Source organism: Thermobia domestica, chromosome 16 (genome assembly GCF_964235325.1).
Source record: "Thermobia domestica chromosome 16, izTheDome1.hap1.1, whole genome shotgun sequence".
Classification (NCBI taxonomy): domain Eukaryota; kingdom Metazoa; phylum Arthropoda; class Insecta; order Zygentoma; family Lepismatidae; genus Thermobia; species Thermobia domestica.
The window spans coordinates 67,877,337-67,901,572 of NC_137469.1; the positions used below are offsets into that span (position 1 = coordinate 67,877,337).

At 35.8% G+C, this 24,236-nt stretch overlaps 1 protein-coding gene across 3 annotated transcripts in view; it reads left to right on the forward strand.

Annotated features, from left to right (window-relative positions):
• Positions 1 to 24,236, forward strand: part of LOC145673130 (RNA-binding protein 5-like) — a 101,255-nt gene that overhangs the window by 25,573 nt on the left and 51,446 nt on the right. For all 3 annotated transcript variants that reach the window (XR_014128725.1, XM_081742531.1, XM_081742530.1), the window contains 4 exons: positions 1,902 to 1,971; positions 12,584 to 12,657; positions 19,030 to 19,152; positions 23,574 to 23,688. Coding sequence is in view for 2 of the 3 variants with exons in the window: in XM_081742531.1 (XP_081598657.1) it covers positions 1,902 to 1,971; positions 12,584 to 12,657; positions 19,030 to 19,152; positions 23,574 to 23,688 (382 nt within the window). In the remaining variant the exon portion in view is untranslated. The remainder of the gene's footprint in view (positions 1 to 1,901; positions 1,972 to 12,583; positions 12,658 to 19,029; positions 19,153 to 23,573; positions 23,689 to 24,236) is intronic.

The following is a 24,236-nucleotide window of genomic DNA, read 5'->3' on the forward strand; positions in this document are numbered from 1 at the left end:
TCTGAACATTATCTCTAATGAGACGCGGACAATCTACAACATTTTAAGAGCGTACATTTTTCCTTGGTTTGATTTTAATAAAATGTTACAGAGTACAGTTAATTATAAAGTAGAAAAATACAAAAATACTTTACTTGGTATGTTCCAGTGTGGTAAAAATTATATTTCTTCAGTATTTTGAAATCCTTCGAATTCCATCATCTAGACAAATGAGACAACCACTTAAGAGCTTAAGAATATAGTTCGTAAAATATAAACCTCATGACCACTTTTAGAAAAATTGGAAGTATTGGGTAAATAAATGAAAAAGAGAAAACTATTGATGATTACTCGTTATTCATGTACTTTTACAAAAGTAGCTGTTAAAGTTTCTCGGAAACACTGTTACTAATTCTGTTACATTAAAGTCTCTTATGATGCATAGACACTGCTAAAGAACAAAAAACGGTTTTATAACAAAAGCAAACTTGTATGAATCAACTGGATTGCGCAAGTGTCTGTGAAATCTCATGTACATATCAGGATATATATACAGTATATAGATATGACAAAAAGTAGCACACACACTCGCTATAAGCAAAGAGTGTTTTTGTGATGCCCAACCTAACGGTGACCCTCGTCGGGTCCAACCTGAAAGATGCTAAGCACGGAATCAATAAAATGGAGGTGAGCAAGAAATCATCATTGAGGTTCGTGTTTCCATCATTGAAAATAACCTTGTAAATAAGTATACGCATTGAACAATGTTGGAAATATTCATCTGTTTGTTGACTGGCAGAAATACGATCTTTGACTTTTGCTGAATCACTTCAGCTACCAGTGTTACGTTCACTTTCGTACTCTGTGCTTATTCCTCGAGCATCTGGCAGTTATTCCGTATAAGCAACTCATCTGTGGATTTTTTAAAGCCATAAATTAATCCTAAGAGATCAGATTTTGTTGTATTTTTTCAACTTTGTATCTTGTTCACTGGTATTGAGTAAGAGTGAAATAATTTGAAGTGTGTACGTATTATAACTTTGCATTGCAATAAGAAGCAGCAAGATATCTACAGATTACTGAAAGTCCTATGAAATAACTCCCAGATGTTTGGCTTGGTAGGGATGTCGGGATAAGGAAAGAACATAAAACTGATTGTGTCACTTATACCACAAGAGGTAAACATACGTCCGACAAGTAATTAGGAAATCAGATATCGCCTCTTTGTTAATCGGTCGGTTGATATTTACGGTTTGTGTTTTCCAACATAAGGTAGAATATCGGCAAGAGTACTAATTTTATATATATATATATAACAGGGTGTAACTTAAATACATGGCCGAAAGTGACGAAAGTGACGAGATGATTGTGGACGTCCAAATAAGTAAAAATGTTCCTATAAACATGAGTCCGATGTCGCCTCGTTTCCGAGATACAAGCTGTTCAAATGTCGAGTCCCTCCAATGGCTCATTATGGGAAAGTAAATGAAAATGTTCAATATTACAAGAATAATACAATAAAGTCGAATTAATGCCTGTGCAAATACATTTACACTAACATAGAGAATGAAACTAGTCAACATTTGAGGTTATTTGGGTTGTCAGTGTTGCCAACCTGGTACAAAATGTTATGTTTTCAAATAGTACTAGACGTCCACACGTTAGCATATGATTCCTGACATCAAAATGTTCCTAAACATGGGGCAGATTCTGCTTTACTGACGTGTGGATGTCTAGTGCTATTTGAAAACATAACACTTTGTACCAGGTTGACAACACTGACAGCCCAATAACCTTCATATATAATATAAACGATAAATGCATTATATAGAAATGGTTAGCCTAAAAAAGTGCAGAATTGATGTAACAGGACAAGCCTGAGACAGCTCGGGACGTAATTTCTGGTCATTCATCCTTTTCAGATCAGACAGGATATCTTACAGTGCGGATTGATGCCGAAGGACATAAGACTTATAAGGAAGAAAGATACAGGTAAACTATATGTTTCCTTTATTTATTAAATAGCACTTGCAGTAAGGCTCCTTTATACTGCTCACTGACTCTATTTGCACATGTTAATTATAACATTAATTTTATCGAATTATTATTTTTTTTACACATTTTGAAAAGTGTGCAGGTAAGTAAATCCTCTGATATGAGTGAAATTATGTTTTGGTATTCGTAATTTTGTGATGAAACCTAGTTCGATCTTTATGAAGTGCGAAAACAACAAAAATAAACTTATAAAATTAAATGATGATGGTATAAAGAACAAAAAAGTGCTAGAAAATTGAGGTAAAAAGTAATTCTACATTTTTATTTGCCAATATCTCTATAATCGACGTGTTTGTTTTTCTGTTTTGTCGACGGTATTAACCAATAAAGCCCGGAACATATAAAATTAACAATTACATAATTTCATAAATTCATTTATTTTCATGTAGGAACAAGCATCTAAATAAGCGCCGAAACCGGAATGTGGTAACGAAAGTATTGAATGCGACGGACGGGAGATAACCTAAGACTCTCGCTATTATATGTCATTTAAGGAGAGAAGAATTAGCCAGAATTTTTTATTTCGTTTTTGGTCAGTGCCTTCGAAATAAGGGAAATACTTGAATACATAAGCTTAAAAAGAGGATCTTTTTTAAAACTGCACCAAACCTTAAAGAAATATAACTCACTACTACAACAAATATTGCCGATAGAGGATTACATAAAAAAAAAAAAATAACTCTCAGTTTTTATTACAACCAGCTCATTATCTCGAAATTTTTAAGAAGAAATTGTGAAAAAAGTTGTTTACGTTTGCTGGCGACTGATTGTCGTAAGACTGTCTGTTGTGAAGGCGATTGTGTTAGTGATATCGAAATATATTGGCTTTTTTATGTATGTCAGTAAAATCTGTTACTGATTACAAATTATTTTGCCGAGCTTAATTTATGTTATTGGTGGCATATCAAAATACATGCCTTCCCATTCTTGCTGATGACAAAGAAATTTTTTTTTCTCATATGTCATTTTCACAACAATGTTTCTTCGCGAAAATAAATCAAGACTGTTCCGCCTAAATGAATTGATTACATGATTGCATATTATCCATTAGCCCATTAGCGTCATAACTTACAAAAAGAAGAACTGAAGCTGGACTTCAGTTCTCGAGGTTACTCGTGTGTGGTTGCCCACGTGAATATTAATTGTAGATTTGAAACTTGGAAAGCTTTCAGAACGAGTCTGGAACAAAAACATACCCTCTGCTACATTTCTATGTGTGAACAGTTACTGACTTTTCGTGTCTTAACCATTTCTCATGGACTTGAATTCTTAGTGAAAATAGGGTCAAGGTCTTACTTATGGTACAATTTGTACCATACGGGTGTTTAACGTACTTTGCGTTATAACTCTCCTATTTCAGCTTTTCCGTCCGGGTTTTATGTTTTTTCAAGTCTAGAGGCATTGTAGAACACGGGACATACGGCTTCACTACTTCCTGCGTCGAGACATAGGAGGTGATGACGTCATAATTTAAAAAAAAATATATTTTAGTTTGTTAGGCCTGTTTTCATTATTTTTTGGCGAACTTACTTTTGCACCTAGAAGATTGAAGTTTTGCACGAACATTCAGTCCACTGAGTAGTATTTATCAGAATTTTTTCAGATCTCTGCGTTAGCATACGGGGGTCCAGAGGGAAAAAAGGTTTTTTTAAAAAGGGATATTTTGTTACCAAAAATCCCTTTTTCGCTATTTTTACGCCTCAGATACACGATGGAGACATGTAAATGGTACCGTCTGAAAGGCAGTTCTATTCTGAAGAGAATGGTGGTTGAACAATGATCCTAGGGTAATTAGGGATGTCTCAGGAAATTTTTAACAAAAATCCTTCTTTATATGGGAATTTGGGGTATTGTGGATATATATATATTTTGGCGGGCTTACTTTTGCACCTAAAAAATTGAAATTTTGCACAAACATTCAGTCCACCCAGTAGTACTTAGATTTTTTTCAGATCTCTGCGTTAAAACAGGGGGGTTCAGAGGGGCAGAACATTTAAAAAAGGAATATTTTAACCAAAAAATTCCTTTCTTTGCGATTTTCCCTCCTCAGGTACATGATGGAGACATGTGAATGGTACCATTTGAAAGGCAGTTCTATTCTGAAGAGAATGATGGACGAACCATGATTATAGGATGAATATGGATGTCTCAAGAAATTTTTTACCTGAGGTCAGGGTCTTTTGCGGTAATCTGGGGCATTGTGGGGATTATTGTTAAAATTTTTCCCTCCCTTACTATTCAAGATAAAAGCTTGAAATTTGGTACACACATTTAGTGTGTCGGGTAGTATTTATCAGATCTCTACGTTCACACAGGGCCGTTCCAGAGGGGCCAAAGGGACCAAAAAAATTCCCCTTTCCCCTCAATTTTTCCCTTTCCTGGTATATGGTATGGGCATGTAAGTGGTACCATTTGAAAGCCTGCTCTATTCTGAAGAGAATGAGGTATGAACCATGATCCTAGGATAAATAGTGACGATGCAGTAGCTGCTTGACTGAAAGTCTAAAAAATGCCCCAAAAACCCAAGATTTTAAAAGGGTTATGCCTAACTAATGATGATTTTGACCAAATGTCATTGGTTAGTACTGATATATTAGCATAAGTGAACATTTCAGGTATGTTCATTATACTATTCAACTATGTTGTTGTTTGCTAAGCGGTTGGTAGATAATTCGATCTCGGTTGTTGTGAAATTGAGAAATTAGTTTAAAAAAAAAAAATCGAAGCTTACTTTAATAATGTCTTCCAGTTCAGGACAGGTTGTGTAATCAGACTGAAGGCATTGGAATGGGTAATCCTTTTCACCGTTTGTAACCAATGTTGTGAGAACCATTTTTGAGCACAAAAGTATTGGAAATATATATGTAACTTCTTCGTTAACGTAGTTGACGGTATTTATAAAGAGAACTAACAACTGTATTTCCTGTTTCGTTAACTGAAGTATAATCATTGAAATATTAAAAAGAAATTAAAAAAATTAAACTAACAATTTGAATTATCAGCTATACTTTCTATTTCATGAACTGAAATAATTGAAAAATTAAAAAATAAATATTTAAACTGAGCATTTATTTCCTCGAGACAGAAGATAAAGTATATGCTCTTGTTTAGAGACTAGAAACTGCTGTACTCAGTATTTTCATTCTGCTTCAATATATTTAAAACAAAAGTTGTTAATCAATTTATTAATTTTTGTTTTAAAAAAAGTTATTAAAAAGTCTAAAAATAGCATTAAGTTCTATTTTTGGCATTGACAATGTTTGCAAATTGAACTATCAAATTGGGTTAAATAATAACAAGAGTAAAGTTCAGGAAAACCAGTTATAAGTAATCATAAGATAAAATGTTAACTTCTCCTCCCCAAAAAATCAGATGAATACATTTACATTAGCACAACTCCCTTATCACGATCTTCCACTATGAGATAGAGGTGTAAATTATATTAAGATGTATTAAACAAGAATACAAAAGAATAGCTAATTTAACATGTTCTAACCGCCATGACGAGAGAGAGAGAGAGTCTACCAAGCGTGATGCAGCTGTTGTGAAATCCGCATTGGAATGATCAGTAGAAGCTATCATGTCAGAATCTAATAACACGAAAAGGGTGTATAATAGAATGACGCATCTTTTCTAAGTTACCAAACTGCCTAAGAGGCCAGAAGCATCAAATTTAGCCTGCTAAAGAAATCACTAAATCTTCAACAGGAAGATAAATTTTTAGAACTTCGTCATAAAGACAATGAAATCATCAGATTCATTCTCCAAGATATCCACTGCCAAGTGACAGAAATCTCTTTCAATAAAAGGAAAACATTATGTTGCGTTGCGTTTTTGAAGAATTTTTATGGTATTTTCCTTTTTCATTTTACTTTCCTTCTACATTGTCCTTAATTTTCTCCCTGCTGTCAATAGTAGTTGCAGCAAAGCAGTCAAATAAGCTTTAGTATAGGCTTCTAATTGTAAGGATTATCAAAAGTATGTTTACATTATCAACTTAATTTAACTTATACCATCTCATGTGACCTCTGAACTTAATATTTCTAATGTTGCCTCTGCTAGAAAATAATTGCATTGAGAAAAAGAGCAGATCAGTATTCAATGCAAATACAGAATACAGAACTACGAATTATCCTGGTGGCCCAAAAGTAGGTATACATTCCCGTACTGTTCAACTCATTGCTTTTTATATATTTTTTATTGTTATCCATTAGGTAGACTTAAGTTTATTTATTATTTGTTCTCAACGTTTTTTTACTTATATCTTAAGCTCGGAACAGTCGAAGCAAATAAACCTATAAGCTAGAATGTTATACTTGATAAATGCAGGGGTGTATACCTACTTTTGTCCACCTTGTAAAGAAGACATCAGGCATCAAATACAATTAATCAAACAAAATTGAATACGGATATGTGAAATGTATTTGGCGGCAAATTTAGAAGAGAAAATGAAGGATCGTCTCTTTGCTAATTGTATCCAGTAATAGCAGAATTTGTATGGTCATGATTTATCATTAGATAAGAGAGAGAGAGAGTATTAATATAATAAGCGCTTACAAAAGTAGGAAGCACACATGGAAATTCAGGTAATTTCAACTTTACGTATTCTAAGCTATTTGTCAAAACCCAAATGTTTTTGGAAATGAGACGGAATACGAAGCATTAGTATGATATCCAGTAAGGTAATCACTCGTAAGTCTTAAAACTTGGATTATGTTTATAAGCTGTCAGCGCTATAGAGCTTCAAATTTAAAAAGGATCCCTGTTCACTACTTTGGCAATTAAATTAGACCAGCTTATTTAAATGATGGATTAAGATAATGAAACGCATGTACTGTATCAGTCTACAGAATATACTCAGACAAATAAACCTTAATTGCCCGAATGACAGTTTTTCGAAAAAAGAATGATATTAGTATATTTGAGGGGAAAGAAGGAAAGGGCTGAGACAGATCATCATAATTGACAACCTATTGTGTACAAAAATTAAAATTTTATTAAATACATTATCAATTATCCATTCTGTTTTTTCCCTCAGTTACTGAGGATTATAATTTCTGCACCCTTGATATGTTGATAAATAACATTTTTCTTTTTAAAAAGTATCATAGGTGTCTGGGTAAGTATACGAATATTATAATGGTATATTACGAATTATTGTCTTTCTCTTACTGGCATTTTTATCAAGGTAAGTAAATAAAAAGCAGATACTAAATAAGTTGAAAATAAATACTTCATATGAAACTCCAATTTATTATAAAGATAGTATATATGGAAGTTTACATTTAGTAAACTAGATTTGAGTTAAAATGGTATATTTTTTGTTTTATGTGCAAAGAATAAGCACATTTCATATTTTACCATGTAATCTCTCTCACCTAGTAGCACAGTAAAGGAAGAAATTCCTGCAAATAGGTACCGAGACATATAATAATTTAAAAATACTACAAAGGTATATAAAAGATCATCAGATAATAGTATGTTCTGTTAGGTGATATTGGCTTGGGCATGCACAGTGGCGGCGAAACCATCTTTACGTTTCAGTAGTTTATCTCATTAACGAATTCTTTTAAACTCTGATACGAGCTACATATATTACAGTAAAAGTAAAGTTACAGTGAGAGTATGATTACATTATACATACGGTCAGATGTTTAAAAGCACTCTTCTTGATGGTAGGCGGACGTTGGAAAAGAAACAAGACAGATCATGTGAACAGAGAAGATGATCAAGCATCGTGACTTACGCTGTTACCAAATTTCTTGTGGACATCAATCAGGGTTGCAGACTCCACATTAAAATAACTGAAATTTTTGTTTTGTCGTTTCATTCGTATACAGGAATAAACATCCATATACGAGGGTCATTTAACCCGAACTGGCAACACTGCTGCGATTGGAGTGTCATTTGGGCAGGAGACAAATGACGAACGTAGTGTGTTCGTGGATGTGTACGAATCAGTTTAACGCTGCTGCGGTCCCATATTACCAAGTGTGTGGCGAGTAGACATTGTTAAAGTAATTGTTGTGTGATATACCGCTCTAACGCAATGTTCACGCGTGCAGAACGGCATGTTTTTATCAAATTCCAGGTGGCACGAGGGCGAAATGCTAGGATGATTCACAGAATATTAGTAGATGCCTGTGGTGAAGCTGCTCTACCGTATCGGACAGTGGCGAGTTGGGTTACAGCATTTTAGGCGGGACGACAGTCAACAGACAAAATGCACGGTGGAGGGCATATGCGAGCGGCCACGGACGAAATTCGTCTTGCAAGACTGCGGACACTGCTTGACGGTGATCGGCACTGGACTTGTAGTGAATTTTCGCAGGAGATGAACATTTCTTCCGAATCAATGTTCCGCATGCTAACACACGATCTTGGCATGCGGAAAATTGCAGCCAGATGGGTATTCCATACTCTGACAGAGGTTCGAAAGTGGTATAGGTGGAAATGTGCGCGCCTGCACCTTCAACGTTACAATGAGGAAGGTGGTGACTTCTTGCACCACATTATTACAAGGGACGAAACGTGGGGAAGATCCTACAAGCCTGGATTGAAACATCAGTCTATTCAATGGCCCCACCCAGAATCTCCACGACCAAAAAAGCTTAGGCAAGAACCAGCAAACGTGAAGGTGATGATGATAATGTCATACGACCACGAATGCATTATCCTGTCACATGTTCCACCTGGCGTTACCGTCAGTGCTTCATACTTCAGTTACCATTTGCGACCTGCTTTGCGGCGCAAATGTCCACACCTCCAAGAATCTGGACCAATTCTCCTACACGACGATGGGGTTGGGAGGTACTGGAGCACCCTCCATACTCCCCGGATATGAACCCCTGCGATTTTGATCTTTTCCCAAAAGTGAAAGAATTTCTCAGGGACAAACGCTTCAGAGACATTCCCAGCGTTGTTCGTGCCTTAGGGCGCAGTCAACACCCTCTCACAAAGTGGAACTTTGACAGGTATTCAGCGGTTACCAGACATCTGGTGAAGGATTCAACAGGCTGGCGGAGACTACATCGAAGAACTGTAAGCTTCTTGAGGTGAGTGACTCACTACATTCCATTTCACAGCAATGTTGCCACTTCGAGTTAAATGACCCTCGTTTACATATATATATATATATATTGTATTAATTGGGACGACACATGACTTTGTGAGTATGTTATATAGCCGCCCCTGGGCATGCTTTTCTTTTTTATGTGCTCAAGCTAACCATTTTATTAATTTTTGCTTTTTTTTAAGTGATTAGGGTTGCGGGAGAACCAGGTTTGTGTTTTGGTAAGAATTCTCGTTCGGATTTTACGTTAACCTGTTAAATTGTTTCATATAACAATTATATTGAAAAGAGATGTCAAGACTTGAGACAGCTAGGAGATTGAATTGATTCCCGGGTAAGAGGATATGTGGTTTGAATTCATGTTAAACTGAAATTTGACTTGAAGGCACGATGGCTCAGTGGTAGAATGCTTATCTGGTGCGTAGGGTCCCTGGTTTGATCCCCGTTCAAGTAAGTTTGTGGTGGACATTGTTTTCTTAGGGTCCTCTCGGGACGTTTTCTACCATGATCTCATTCCACCAATTCTCTCATCATTCACTCGCCTTAACAGGTTGACTGTCAAGGTGATTTCAGGGTACTGGTCCGAGGAAGCCATAAATTTCTTCTTACGTTTTCTCGATTATGGATAGTTATATCACATTTTTTTCGCGATACTTTTGCTCCCGAATCTGTACCAATGAAAGCCGAGCACCATATGTGATGCTCATGGTCTTTCACAGTAATTTGTGACAATGAGCATCATATATGGTGTTCATGGCCCCACAGAGAAATAAGGTGAGCACCACATATGATGCTCATGGCAGTCAACTTGTTAATCATCCATCCCCCGTAGCCTAAAAGGCATAATTGTGGGACGTTACGCTGAAAGATTTAGTCTCACTTCAACTGGAATTCAACTCTTACGCATTACAAATGCTTTAAAAAAATCGTTATTCTACTATCAAAGAATAAGTATCGTCACGAGTTCAGAGGCATTCCAGTGACTTGTAGATTTTCTAGTGCACTGATACATGTTTGGATATTTTCTGGATCAATGTTACAGTAATAATAAAAATAACCATATACATGGGAATGAAGACAGTTTGAGGACGTTTGGTTTCCATTATAGTGTTTACCTGTAAATACAGTGTAGCGTGGAACCCGAAACACATCAGTTCCCACCGGGAACCGTACCCGGTTGTACTCATCCTTCATGTGGGGACTCACTTAGGGTATTCGTTTCGCTTTTGTACAAGGTGTATCCGAAAAGTAAGCACCATTTAGAAAAAAAACAACACTAAAACAGATTTGTTGAAGCCAAATTTATTTTTACATGAAAGAGCAGACCTTAAACGATTTTTCGACATAGTTTCCACCAGTGTTCCGAGCGGGTGACCAACTTCACAAACCTTCCTCAACGAAACATCCGGCTAGTGTCCGACAAGTACGCATCGTTTCGTTTGAACACCACTGCAGCGATCCGCGCATGCGCACTCGTTTAAAGGTTCGTTGCTTCTCCATTGACGCCAGTACGGTTGAGTTGTCGCGAGTGTGCTGTGTCCTGTGATCGTTTACGATGTGTAAAACAATTGTTGAACCCACCGACTGTAAGATTAATTCTATTATCCGGTTTTTGAATGCAAGGAACGTTAAGCCGGACGAAATTCATCGTCAAATTGTAGAGACTTAACAGTGAAAATGCAGTGATTGATGGCATGGTGCGAAAGTGGGTGAGGTAGTTCAATGAAGGGCGGACAAACGTCCACGAAGTGGGCGGCCTTCTGTTGTGACTGATGGGTTAGTGGAGAAAGTAGATGAGAAACTTCGTGAGAATAGACGGTGCACAATGATAATGCTTTCAGATGAGTTTCCTCAAATTTCGAGAACTGTTTTGCATGAGAATGTTACAGACCGCTTAGGTTATCGCAAACTGTTCTCGCTGTTTTTCGAAAATGCTCACAGAAGTCCACCGTCACAGAGAGGAAGGAGAGGACTTTAATACCAAGTCATAGCTGGTGACGAAACGTGAGTTCACCATGTCACCCCAGAATCGAAACATTCAGTGAAGTGCCTGCACATAGGATCTCTCACAAAGCAAAAGTTCAAAATGACGATGCCAGCACAAAAACTCACGTGCACAGTGTTTTGGAACAAGAAAGAGATTTTTCTGGTTGACTTCGTATCCAGGAGTGAAACCATCAATTCGGAACAATACTGTGAAAGTGAGAAAACTTGGACGTGCAATCTAAAACAAAGGGAGAACAATGCTCAGTAAAGGAGTTGTGTTGCTCCATGACAATGCTCGACTCCATAATGCTAGTGCCACCCAAACATTAATCCAACAGTTCGATTGAAAGCAGTTGGACCACTCACCGTACAGTCCCGAGTTGGCGCCGTCTGACTACCACTTGTTTCTGCATCTGAAGCGCGAATTCGGCAGTAGCGCTTTGATGAAAGTGATGATGACGCAAAAATCGCTGTGGAGTTAAGGTTGTCTTCACTGGCGAGATGTTTCTTTGAGGAAGATTTGGACATGTTGGTCACCTGCTGTGACAACTGTTCGAACATTGGTGGAAACTATGTTGAAAAATCGTTTAAGGGACGTTCCTTCACGTAAAAATAAACTTGGCTTGAACAAATCTGTTCTAGTATTTTTTTTTTTATTTCAAAACGTTACTTACTTTTCGGACACGCCTCGTACAATAAAGAAAAACTCTTGTAGGCGTATTTTAATTTTCTCTTTGGTACGTCAATTTGAAAGCTCGAAAGCAGTGTGTTACAGTATAGTCTAGTGCTATGTATTTCATATAATAATATAAAGCCATAATTTTCTTTGCTTAAGAGTTTCGAAATTCCTATTTAGTGAATAGCGGTTTCACTTTTAGGAAATAGACGTTTGTTAACTTTATGAAATTCCTGAGAAATTTGTACTGGATATATTTGCTTATGAAAATGTCTGAATTTATCCTTAATGTAAATGATTTAATGCTGCTAAATAGTTAAGGGTACTATTCAGTTTACGTAAACGAAACATAATACTTGTTCGGAAATTGAGTTCTAGGAGAAAGCATATGTCAAGTATTTAAAAGATAATATTACATTAAAAAAATGCAAACTACAGAAATAGGAAATCTTCGAAATAATCTTTATAATTGTAGAAGTTCCATGTGTTTTATTAAGTAATGTAGCTCACATACTAGAAGTGTTCATAATACTTTTTCTAAGTACACCAAACTTTTTTTTTAATAAATAAAAATCTTCTTTTGTTATGATTAAATGTATGTGTACTTTTATTTATGTGTAGTGATTAAATTGTTTGTTCTATATAAAACATTTCTATAGTAGGAAGAACGTATAATGTTTATAGTTTCTTTTTAGTCGTAGTGATTATTGAGTCAGTGAGCAGAGTCGTGGTGTTAAAAATTTTTACAGGTTTGTGTAATTTACAATAAAGTTGCACCGCAGATAATTAACACATGTGTTGGTCCATCTGTGTAGGTGCATCTCGAGGGTTTGCTTTCGTCGAGTTTAACACACTGCAGGAAGCCACTCGTTGGATGGAGATGAAACAGGTATCCCACAGGTTTCTGCATTGGGCCTCCAGGCCCCTTATTCTATTGATGGGCCATCGCTTGCAGTTTTCAACTTTCTTTGTGGTATTCTACACCTTCTATTCCCTATCAGGTTGGCCCGTTTTGTATGGGTACAACGTTGCTAGGATTAATTTGAATATATATATATATCAGAGACTATTTTGGTACTAAGAAGTAAGTTGAAAATGTGGAAGTTAAATAGGAGGAGGAGATAGGATGAGCTGAAACTGAAAAGTGCAAGAAGATAGTGAGAATATCTGAAGTTCCTAGATCGAAAGACTATACTCAAAAATTAGGCCTGTTAGATTTGATTTGAGTTACATGACGAGGAACATAGCTTATGTAGAGTGAATGCGTATAGGCAGCTATTACAATACAGACGATCACTTATTCAGTTAGTTATATCACTATGAAATATCGGTATCAGTCATGATAAATTCGATGTCAGGAATTATTCCTTCGTGCGTAACAGGGTTGCCACGAACTAGAAAGGCCCGGGAACGTAAGGAAATGTAGTTTGTCAGGAAAGATTTAAAAGAGCATTTGAGCTTTAGGGTAGTTTGTCAGAAATTAAGGACACACGTGATGAAAGGGCCCTTATCAAATCTCTCAGTTTCTCGTTGCTGGCTCATACGTATACCAGTGTGCTTTGAGATGCAGGTTAGTTACGTAGGTATATACTATACTGAAACGAAAAGGGTCTCGAGGACCATCATTATTTGAGGTTATGTATTTTGGAAGTACTCTTACAAAAACAGCAAGTCCATGAATTTAGTAACTCGAGAAAAACAAGTGTTTGCATTTAATTGTTAAATGAGAAGAGTAAGTAACTGAACATTTATTAGTATTTGTTTTCGGGTTTAGTGAAAACCCCAAGTAGATACATGTGTATGAGGACACTAATTTTGAATCATGTTAAAATGAACAAAGCAGTGAGCTGCTTAGTCGCCCATACAGGAGCAAGATGGACTCAAGGCCTCAGTTTTGTCTTACACAATGGGGGAGAGATCGATAGTATGAGTTGAGCTTGTAAACATGAAGACTTAGTTGCTGGTTGTGACTCCCTCTTCTAATTAGTAAAGAGATGGTTATTTTCTGTCACTTCGGCTGTTTACAGGTACTGATCCTTAGGAACGGCTATGGAGAAATAAATGGACGCTATAAAAGCTACTACTCAAGCTTATGATTGGCTATTGAATGACTTACTTGATGAATTAAATACAAATGAATCATACTCTCCTCAGCAAACTAGCGACTGTATGTTTGTATGTCACGTTCGTCTCTAGATGGTTAAAGATAGTGAGGGCTGGGTTTCAATATAGGATTTAATTGTTTAAAGTAAAAACTCACAAAATATGACATACTTCAATTTTGAAGATGTTGAATAGTTCATTCTTTATAACTTAAAAACTTCAGCGAATTTTTTTTGAGAAGTTACAAATGCATCTTCTATCAATTTGTAAATAGAAATTAAATAAATAAAACATATTTCAACCAAAATTAAATAGATAAAGTTGTTTTGGTCACGTTAGATTTTTTTAAGAAATATTTTGCAGTGTAGAAAATGAAATAATAATTAATGAATAATAGCGATGTAAAATAGTATCCTGTGGCAACCCTGTGTAGATAGGACAAATACTGGAACTCATCCATGTTATAGGTTGAGAATTCTTTCAAAAAAGGAACAGGTTTAGTTTTATTGCAAAGTTGATTCAAATACAGTGATTACTATAGCTTCTACCAAAAATTTTAGTTGAGCCATCAAGCTGGTTTTTATCATGCTTATTCAATAGCTTGGAAGAAATGTTGCTGTTTGTGAAAGTCAGTTAGTCGAGAGCAATTTTTTTGTTGTTTGAAAAATCTTGTTTACTACCTTAATGTTAAAATTAGATAAAATTGCATGCAGTGGTAAGGGTGGGATGTTAGACTCAACTACCTGATATTGTTGTATAATTAGAATACCCTTAACCATATTATGTAATTAATACACCTCTATTACTATAAACGTCTGATTTGTATCATTCGTATTTGTTTGCGATGAGAGGGTGGGAATAGATTGTTTACAGATGCAAGTCTTAATAAGAAATTATTCGTGCATGCGTATGTACAGTATGTTGAAACAGTTTTGGCATATGAAAAAACTATACAAAGAAATTAGAAAGAAAAAACGTCAGCATATCTCATTATTTTAGAAGTCATGAAAAACTTATTTATTTGTTCATTTTTTTCTGATTATTTTATATTAGTCTTGTACAGTGACGTTCACTCTGCGACTCACTCATGTGAGATATACCTTGTCAAAAACAAGCATTCAACCTATCAGAAAGTTTTTGAAGCACTTGACCAAGTAGAGCAGAATTATCTCTCTTTTAAATTAATTTACAGAATACTCTAAAGTGCGTTGATGTAAAGTAGGTAAAAAGAAGTTTAAATTGCGAACTGTGGTCTAGGAGGATATAAATAACTGCAGTGAAAGTCCATATATATGTAGATTATACAACACCCAAACATCGTCTGGCCGACCAAAGTCTAACTGTAACGCGAGAGATCGTTTAATAACTTAAATCGAGTCATTCATTCAGAAGTAACTTCAAAAAGATGTGTATTATTCGAGGAATATGCTCCTGAACGTGACTGTACATAAAATTATTATAATATGTATATATTGAACTTTTTCGACGTATTGCTTGTCGCTGCAAAATTTGACTCTATAACAACATAGTTTGCAGCAATAAACAACACGTTGAAATGTCTTGTGAGTCGTCTGTTATAAGTAGTAGGTCTGTATGACGTCAGTTAAATAAATGGTGACAGGTCTTAACAGCTTATTTTAAATTCACATAAAAATAGTTTTGAGATATAACGTGGAAGTAATCAGTGTGTGTATGTGTGTATGTGTACATATTATGAAAAGAACACTAATCATACTGTACTCACGTACGCATTTGTGTATTATTTATTTTTGATCAAAACACTTGGAAACTAGTAAAATGCTTGAATATTAATACTTTGATTTCATGTGTTGGAAGTAGCGCCCTTAATGTAAAAGCTCACTAGTAGGAAGAATTATGTATTTGTAGCAGTCGTTATTATAACGTTATTTCAATATCAAAAGCTTTATGCGAGTTTGGGTTCGAGTCCAAATTATTATTTTCCTCAAAGGAGCACGGTGGCTCAATAGCCCTAATTGACTTAGAATGTGAAACAAGAAACGAGATACACAGAGTAAAACAGAGATTCAAAAATGGCGACTTACGACAATCAGTGAACCACCGTCACTGAGAAGCCAAAGAAAATAGAAAACCGCCCTCAAACATTGTTCGTATTTTGTCCTGACCTGCAGTGATCTAGTAAATTGCCATCACTGGTTTAGATAAATATGATTTAGAAGAAACCCGTAGTTTCAAACTAGTGCACAGAGGATGCGGAATTATAATTTAAAACTTACTTCGAAAGAACCTCGTATAATTGTTTTTGAAATTCAGTATTTTGGCTGTAATCGTAAGTCTTGGTTACCAGAATAAATAATTTATGAATGCATAGGGATTATATTTATAACAGGAGAAAATAATATATATCTTGTTACTTACAGCTTTAGTGTCTAATCTTTATAGGCAAGTTAGAAAATATGGAAGAAAGAGAGAGAATAACTCAGCGAGGATATGGTGAGAATCAGTAAAGTAAAAGGGAGGGAACGAAAAGATTTATCAAGTGGGTATAGATTTATTAACGCGGGAGCAGAAAACGGATTCACTACGGTTAGATTCATAATGAATCAGATGCCCGACGAATAAGAAGTTACAACATAGTAAGTGGCAAAGTCATAGCGGTAAAACTAACTATCAAACCAAGGGATACAACTGTTTACCAGGTATGTATCCCAACAGCAGCATATGATGAAGTAGAGCAAATGTCTAAAGAGATTAAAAACACCATAAAAGATGTAAAAGGAAAAGAATCTTATTCTGGAGAAGATTAAAGTACGGCCATGAGAAAAGTCCGAGAAAGGAAAACAGTAGGAAAATATGGTCTATGGAAACGCAAAGAAGACTTGAGCGAGTTAAGAAACATAAGCGTAGGATTTGTACGTTGAAAATGACACGTCAACAAGATATATTACGTAGTTGTTAAGGCTAGAAATTAAATTTAACTGTTGAAGCTACTCAGTAGTGGCGTGGATAGTGATCACAACGTATCATGATTATATATAAACTGTAATAGCTTAGTAAAAGAAGAATAAACATGGTTACCTCCATACAGTAAAATTAAGGAAGAAATTCTAGCAATTTTCGTGAAAAAGACAGTAGATAACACAAGAAGTAACAAAAAAATTTAAGCACGAGTAGTCACACACAAAAACTAGCTTAGCGTAGGAAATACTGGTCACAAAGAGAAAATTTCAGACAAAGAGTGGATCGTCAAGGAAGTTCTGGCATTTATACACAGTGGGAGAGAGATAAAATACCAATAACAAGGCTAAGGAGCGGTATAGAGGAAGAAGATCAATCAAAAGTGAAGACTTGCCGAGGAGGAGTGAATAAAATGAAAATATTGAAGAAATAGAATACGAAAATTGGAAGAAAAGATGCATATGGCTTATGGAAGATTAAGATGAACTTTCCAGTATACTGAAAGATAAAGAATCATGGCTGAAACCGAAGATAAATGAAAAACATGGAAAGAATATTTAGAAATGCTTTACACAAGCGGCAAGGAGTTAGAGATGTTGGGAAAACAAGTAGAGATTTCACACTAAAATCCCGAGTTCGACAAAGCATTAGAAAACTTGAAACATGGATACAAGTCCCTGATATTATATAGCAACAGAAACCATACAAAATGCAGGATAGGAGCTTTGGAACAAGCTGTATAAATTAGCAGTGTTTATGAAGAAAGGATGGTGCATTATATCCATAAGAACCAAGATAGTACCAAATGAAAAAGAGGAAATGCTGAGAAATGTAAGAGTCATAGATCAGTAAGTTTGCTTGGGAATGTCCCCAAAATCTTGACATAATAACTTATGAGAAACTGAAGTCAAGATAGAAGTAATACTTGCAGAAGGCCAGTTAAATTTCAGAATAAATACCCTAACACGGTAAGAAATATTTACATTAAAGAGGCTTAATAAAAGAAAGAATTCGAGTTGGAAAACCAGCCCACGTGGCATTTGGATCTTGGAGAAGGCTTTTTGTAATGCAGAAGGGAACAAAATGTTCAAGATTCTGAAAAGGTAGAAAGAACAGAAATCAGTAGTTGAAGTAGAAGCAGAGAGTGAAATAATAATTCAGAAAGGAGTCAGACGATAATGCTTTGTCATCCATATTATTTAGCAGTGAAAGAATGACTCTTCATGACAGATATTTAGATTTGCGAATATCTGAACTGTGGTATGTGCAGTTCTGCATTTTTGTTTGAAGGATTGGATTCTTTGTAGAATCGGCGCTATTAATGTAGTATGATGGAAAATCAGTGGCATTAGCCCGTGAGATCAGGAGGCTCGAACCTTTGCACCCGAAGATATTGCATTGTAGATTAATGTAATGATAAATGGAAAGAAATAGTTTCGTATTATAATTATTCGCTTATTTTGCATAAAAGCTGATTCCATTCAGATTTGAACAGCACTAGTGGTGCTTTACTGGTATTGAAGAATTTTCATTTAATTCACATACATAGGATATATTGACTCAATATCATCCTTAATGTGTATAACGAATAGATTATTGAAATGTGATTACTATTATTTTTGCACGGCTTTACAGGAGCGATGAGATTTTAAATTGAAAATGATTAGCAAGCACTATTTCGTAACATCAAGATGTTGATGAATATTAACATAGAACAAAGTATTTCTATTCAAGTATCGAGTGTAATATACTTGCATCCGTAACTAACATTTCTCATGACAGAATTGTAAGTTTAGGGTGGATGCCCACGTAGAAAAAAATTCGCATTCTGAAAACAACCAAAATTTTTATTCTGTGATTTTTTTTTTCCTTCGTATGTGTAGCATCCATCCTAGTATTTTATCCCACATGCAAAATTTGTTCTGTAGCTTGCATTATTTTTTACTATTTTTTAAAATACAAAATTCTCACCTGTTTATGCATGAAGATCAAAAAACACATTAAAAGTAAGCAAACAAATGAGCGTAAATGTTAACTTCACTTGTTACGCCTCTGTAGCTACAACACCAATGGCAACTGTGCAAGAGAAAACAGCCAGCCCTTTGTCATCTTTCGGGGAAAAAAATTGAAAACTCGATCACCTGTCGTTTGTAAAGAGGTCCTGTGCGAGTGGATTCTTTTCATTGTTCATTGGATTTCATTTAATTTATTTACTTTCCAGGGTGTGTTGATGCTGCAAGATCAGTATAGGGCTATTATGCAGTATAGCATTCCAAAAGATGGGCACGGTACTGAGAGACCGCCTGGATCTGGTAAAGCATCTCAGGATTGGTATTGTGTCAAGGTAAGTGTTAAATATTTAAGAAACTTAAACCCAGTAGTAATCTTGTGTCAACAGTTTATAACTGGTGTAAGTATCAACAGTTTGTAACTAATCTTAGTAGTTAGAGATGTGTCGTTCGCGAACGAGTCGTTCCTTTGGAACGAATCCTTTCTGAGAACGAATGGAACGAATCCTTGAAAGGAATCAAACTCATTTTGAAAGGAACGAGTATGCACTGCAAAGCAGCACGTGTATCGCCTTTGGCAAATGGAAGAAACACTGGACGTAGACGACACTGGCTGAACATCTTCGGTTGAACACTTCCGTTTTGCTGCGAAAGTTAACGAAGTTCCCTTGTGCAAAGCTATAAACGAAAAGACAACCATTCCTTCCTCTCCCCCCGCCAACTCCTAAACAAAACAGAGTGGCGTGAACGAAGGAATCATGGAATCAAACTTTCCTTCGTTTTCTCAACATTGTCGTACAAACAACTACAAAAAACGAGGAACGAGGGGCTTCACAAATAGAGTCAAAAGTGTATGTGGAACGAAGGAATCAAAAAATGCAGCCAAAACTGGCAGTGAACGAAAGAACTCACGAAAGGGAATCATACTGGCCTTGTTTTTGAGTGGCAAATATATACTTCCGATTTACCACGAAGTTCAGATTTAATTATGACCGGGCCAAAGGATATTATTTTTTTTTCGATTAAGTTTACAAAGTCTGCTTTCGGTATGCTTGCAGCCTTTTGAGTCTGAGTTAAATTTAATATATTACAAAATTTATTTGAATACAATTAGTTTTCATGGGTTATGATGTAACTTTTAATGATGTAATCAAAAGGTCACTGGGAAAGTAAATAACACTTTTCTTCCTCTGAACTCTCACTGTGAATCAGACCAGTGTTGAATTCAGACATGCTCAAGGGGGCTCAGCCCCCCTTGAATATCTATATATAGTGCATATCTAGAATATAGTGTATAGTGTATATCTAGAATATCTATTGCCCCTCCTGGTACAAAAATCTGAATTCAACACTGAATCAATCGTAGGCTATACAAATACACATATGTTCGTTGCAGTACAACAGTGTAATAATCCTAAACAAAAGAAAGGAAAGCCTTAGTTTAACGTCCTACTATTATGAAAACGGAGTGCTAAAGGAGACGGATGAAATTGCAAGTGAATGATGATGAAAGAAATGGTGGAATGAGAAAGTGGGAGGAAACGGGAGAACCCGAGGAAACCCACGAGCAACGATGTCCACCACGAATCGTTGGACGGGGGGAGCCCTTACTTGGGCGGGGATCGAACCCGCGACCCTTCGCACCAGAGGTAAGTGCTCTACCACTGAGCCACCGCGCCCCCAATAATCATAAACAGTCCTATCACATGTAGTAAATACAGTTTTAAACAGTGTAACAGTTCTCATGCAAAAATAGTTTTCTGATAATTAGATACTTGTGTTACACAGTACAATCATTGCCTCACTTCGAATATCTGTGTTGGGAAAATACATGAAAAGATTGAATTGCTTTATAGGCCCTGACAAGAATTTTGCGAGAGAGTGGGGTGTGATGAATTTTCGCGGGGGGACCGAGAAGAATTTTTACGTGGGGGCTGATTCTGAAGTTCTGCCACTGTTTCCTTGGTATTATAAGTAAGAGAAAAAAGAATGACAACCCATTCTTATAGTTCATTCACCTTGAAGAACTTTATTGTACTCGTTCCTTGTTTCCAATGTTCTTTTGTTGTTGTTGTTTTCTTTATTTGGGACCGTGCCCGGCAAGAGAGACAGAGGAAGAGAAGATGGGTACCGGGTAGATAGACGGAAATTTTATGTTTCTTCAAACAACACCAATATAAATTGAAGTTTTTACTCTTGACCTTGACGCACAGGTTCGTCTCTTTTGTCTCCTGAATGAGGACAAACATATGACAACCCAAGCAACATACCTCCCTTTCCCCTTTACTCGACCCATAGAGAACAAGAGATTTGTTCCAAACCAGAACTCCCCCTATAGTCAGACCAGCAGAAACAGATGAGATGGCAAGTCTTTTTTTTTTTTTTTTCTTTCTTTCTTTACAACTTCCTGCAAGCTTCAAATGTATTGGTTCCACTACAACCCAAGATTTCCGAGTTTTCACGATATACAACGAAAGAAATAAACAAACATGTAGTGCTTGCATCTCTGATGGAATCAAAGTATTCATGTTAGAAAGGAACGACTCGTTCCATGGAGTCGTTCCTTTTTATGAGTTCTTCTAGTGAACGGAATCAAAGGAGCCGATTCCATAAAAGGAATCAAACTTCCCATCTCTATTAGTAGTACGTTTATAATGGGATTCTAGATCATGATAAAATTTTTTGCCTCTGTTTTGTATATTCTAGAGGGTTGGAATGGGTCAGTAATAGGTAGCTCATAATTGATACGAAGTGATCTATCTATTAAAATGCTACAGTAGCAATTGAGAGTGACCGAGCTCTAACCTATAAGCTTAGCTTTCAAACCTTTGATTTACGGTTAGTTATGATTTCACGTTTATAACAAAGACAAATATTTTTAACAGAGTGTACTTGAAATAAATTACTTAAAGAAATATTTTTCACAAAGTTTATCCTTTGAAATTATTGTTCAAAGGCCTTTGCCTTTAATAAGAATTCTCCGAAATAAATGCAAATGAATTGTGCTGTCATCTTTGGAGCTCTTTTAAAATACATTTATATGTTTCTGGCCAATCCTTTCGACAATGAGATCTCGGAAACTACAGGCTCTAGAAAGATGATGTTTTCACTGATCGATTGCAAATTTCACGTAGATTGTCCAGTTCTAATTGAATATTTAAAAAACATGGCCACTATTTCTTTATTACATTTTTACGGGTACATTGAAAGTGTTGAAATTAAAAAAAAAAAAAAAAAATAAATCATCATATCCTACGCATTATACATTCCAACACCCCACTGTTGTATATAGGGGTTGCATGTGTCTCAGGCGTTTGTTTCATGGCCAAATAATAATGGAAACGGAAGGAGAACCATTTCTCCAGTCTAAGATGAACCTTAATTTTTGGAGTGTTTTGCCGAATGAACACCATATATAACTGACATTATAATTAATTGTGTATGGAATGTGTTTGCTTATTACATACTGCATGCAATAAGAAAGAAAACACTGGTCATACATGAATTAGAAACTCCAACCGGAAGTAGGCTCAAATCTTGCAAACTGTGCGAGGTGTTGAGAAAAAATAATCGAAAAAAGTCTCCCCTTTGATATCCCTTGGCTTTTTTTTTTTTTTAAATCAATACGTCTTTCACTTGTGTCTGTAAAGGGACAGGTACAGATGTTGTGAGGAATGAGGAGATTTATGCTCATATGCGAATGATGCGCTATGTAGAGAGCGCAGGTTTCAGCTAGTATGCGAGTTAAAATGAATAACATCGTGTCTATACTTTTTATCGGAATTCCCGTTTCCTCCCATCATCTTCATTCATCATTCACTTGCATGAATCAGTCCTTTCGTTTAGCCTACAAACAATATCTACGGGACGTTCAACGGAATATTTCCATTTCATTTTTAAGTGTCTCTGTGGGAATTATACAATCTGTGTCATAAAAAGCGTATTGCCCTTCCGGCTGGTCTAGTAGATAGCGTAAGCGCGCCTGTGAAGTGAGTGGTCCAGGGTTCGATTCCTGGTGGTAGAGCATTAAAATTTTAACGCATAACGATGGTTCAGATTCCATCTTAAATTGTAGATCCCCGTCTCGTATAGGTCTTGGTGCAAAGAGACGCTGAACTTCAATCACTAGCGAGTTTTTAATTTTTGTATTCAGACTCGAGTAGTCGCAGAAATATAATAAAAAAGGCGGAAACCTAAAATGAATTGAAAGGTAAATATAGTTCGCCTTTAACATGGTTGAGTGTGCAGTTAAAAATTGACAGTTGTTTCACAAAATTAATTCCTGAAAACGATTCTGCTGTAGGTGGAAGTAGAGTGATTATAAAATATTTATGTAATGAGAGATCGTGACAGATACTAACAAATAATTATGTGCAAGGAAAGCACTACCAGGGCGTAGAACATCGTAGCTCAAAATTGTTTTTAAGTATTCGGAAATCAGTCTAGAAACAAAAATATAGATACAAATAGGCAGTAATACAAATGGGTCACTTATATATAATATTATCTTGTTTATCTGTTCGGGAAAAAGTAGCGAAACATCGGGATACTACACCAGAATAATGATTTTTCACGAAGTATTCAAATTTGAATTAACATAATTCTTTGGTATAGACAAAGTATCAACATTAAATTTAATATCAGCATTAAAGTATTAACAGAAAATTTAATATGTAGAGCTCGCTTTCGTGCAAAGTAATTATATCTTAACGTAGTAGTGTCTAACAAAGCATTTGTTTGGCTCTTTGTGATCTAGTGCGGAGCTCACAACTTCAAGAGGCGGGATAGTTGTTTCAAATGCCAAGCTTCTCGTCAGGAGTCCATACAAGGAGGAGAAGGCAGTGATGAAGTTAGTCCACATCCTACACACAGTAAGTTGATCTAGATTTAATATTTTAAAGTCATATTTTATAATATAGTCCCAGTAAAAGAAAATTAAGGTTAAGATTTAGTTTTGAAAACTAGTGTATAATTCGGGATCGTAATACCGCAAATTATGGATGCGTTAAAATTTCAAATAATACTTTCGATAAAGTGGATACTTTCAAATATCTAGGATCAGTATTAACAGACCAAAACCATATTTACGAAGAAATTAAATGTCGACTAAAAACAAGAAATTCGTGTTATTATTCACTTCAAAATCTTTTGTCGTCTCAAATTCTATAGAGAAAGTTGAAGCTTAAAATACATAAAACGAAAATCGTGCCTGTTGTTCTGTATGGTTGCGAAACATGGTCGCTTACTCTGAGAGAAGAATGTAGACTGAAAGTATTTGAGAACAAAATCCTGAGACGAATATTCGGACTCAAGAGGAATGGGAATGACGGAAAGTTCATAACGAGGAACTACATAATTTATACCTTTTACCAAAGATTGTTATGGTCATCCAATCTAGGAGGTTTTGGTGGACTAGTCA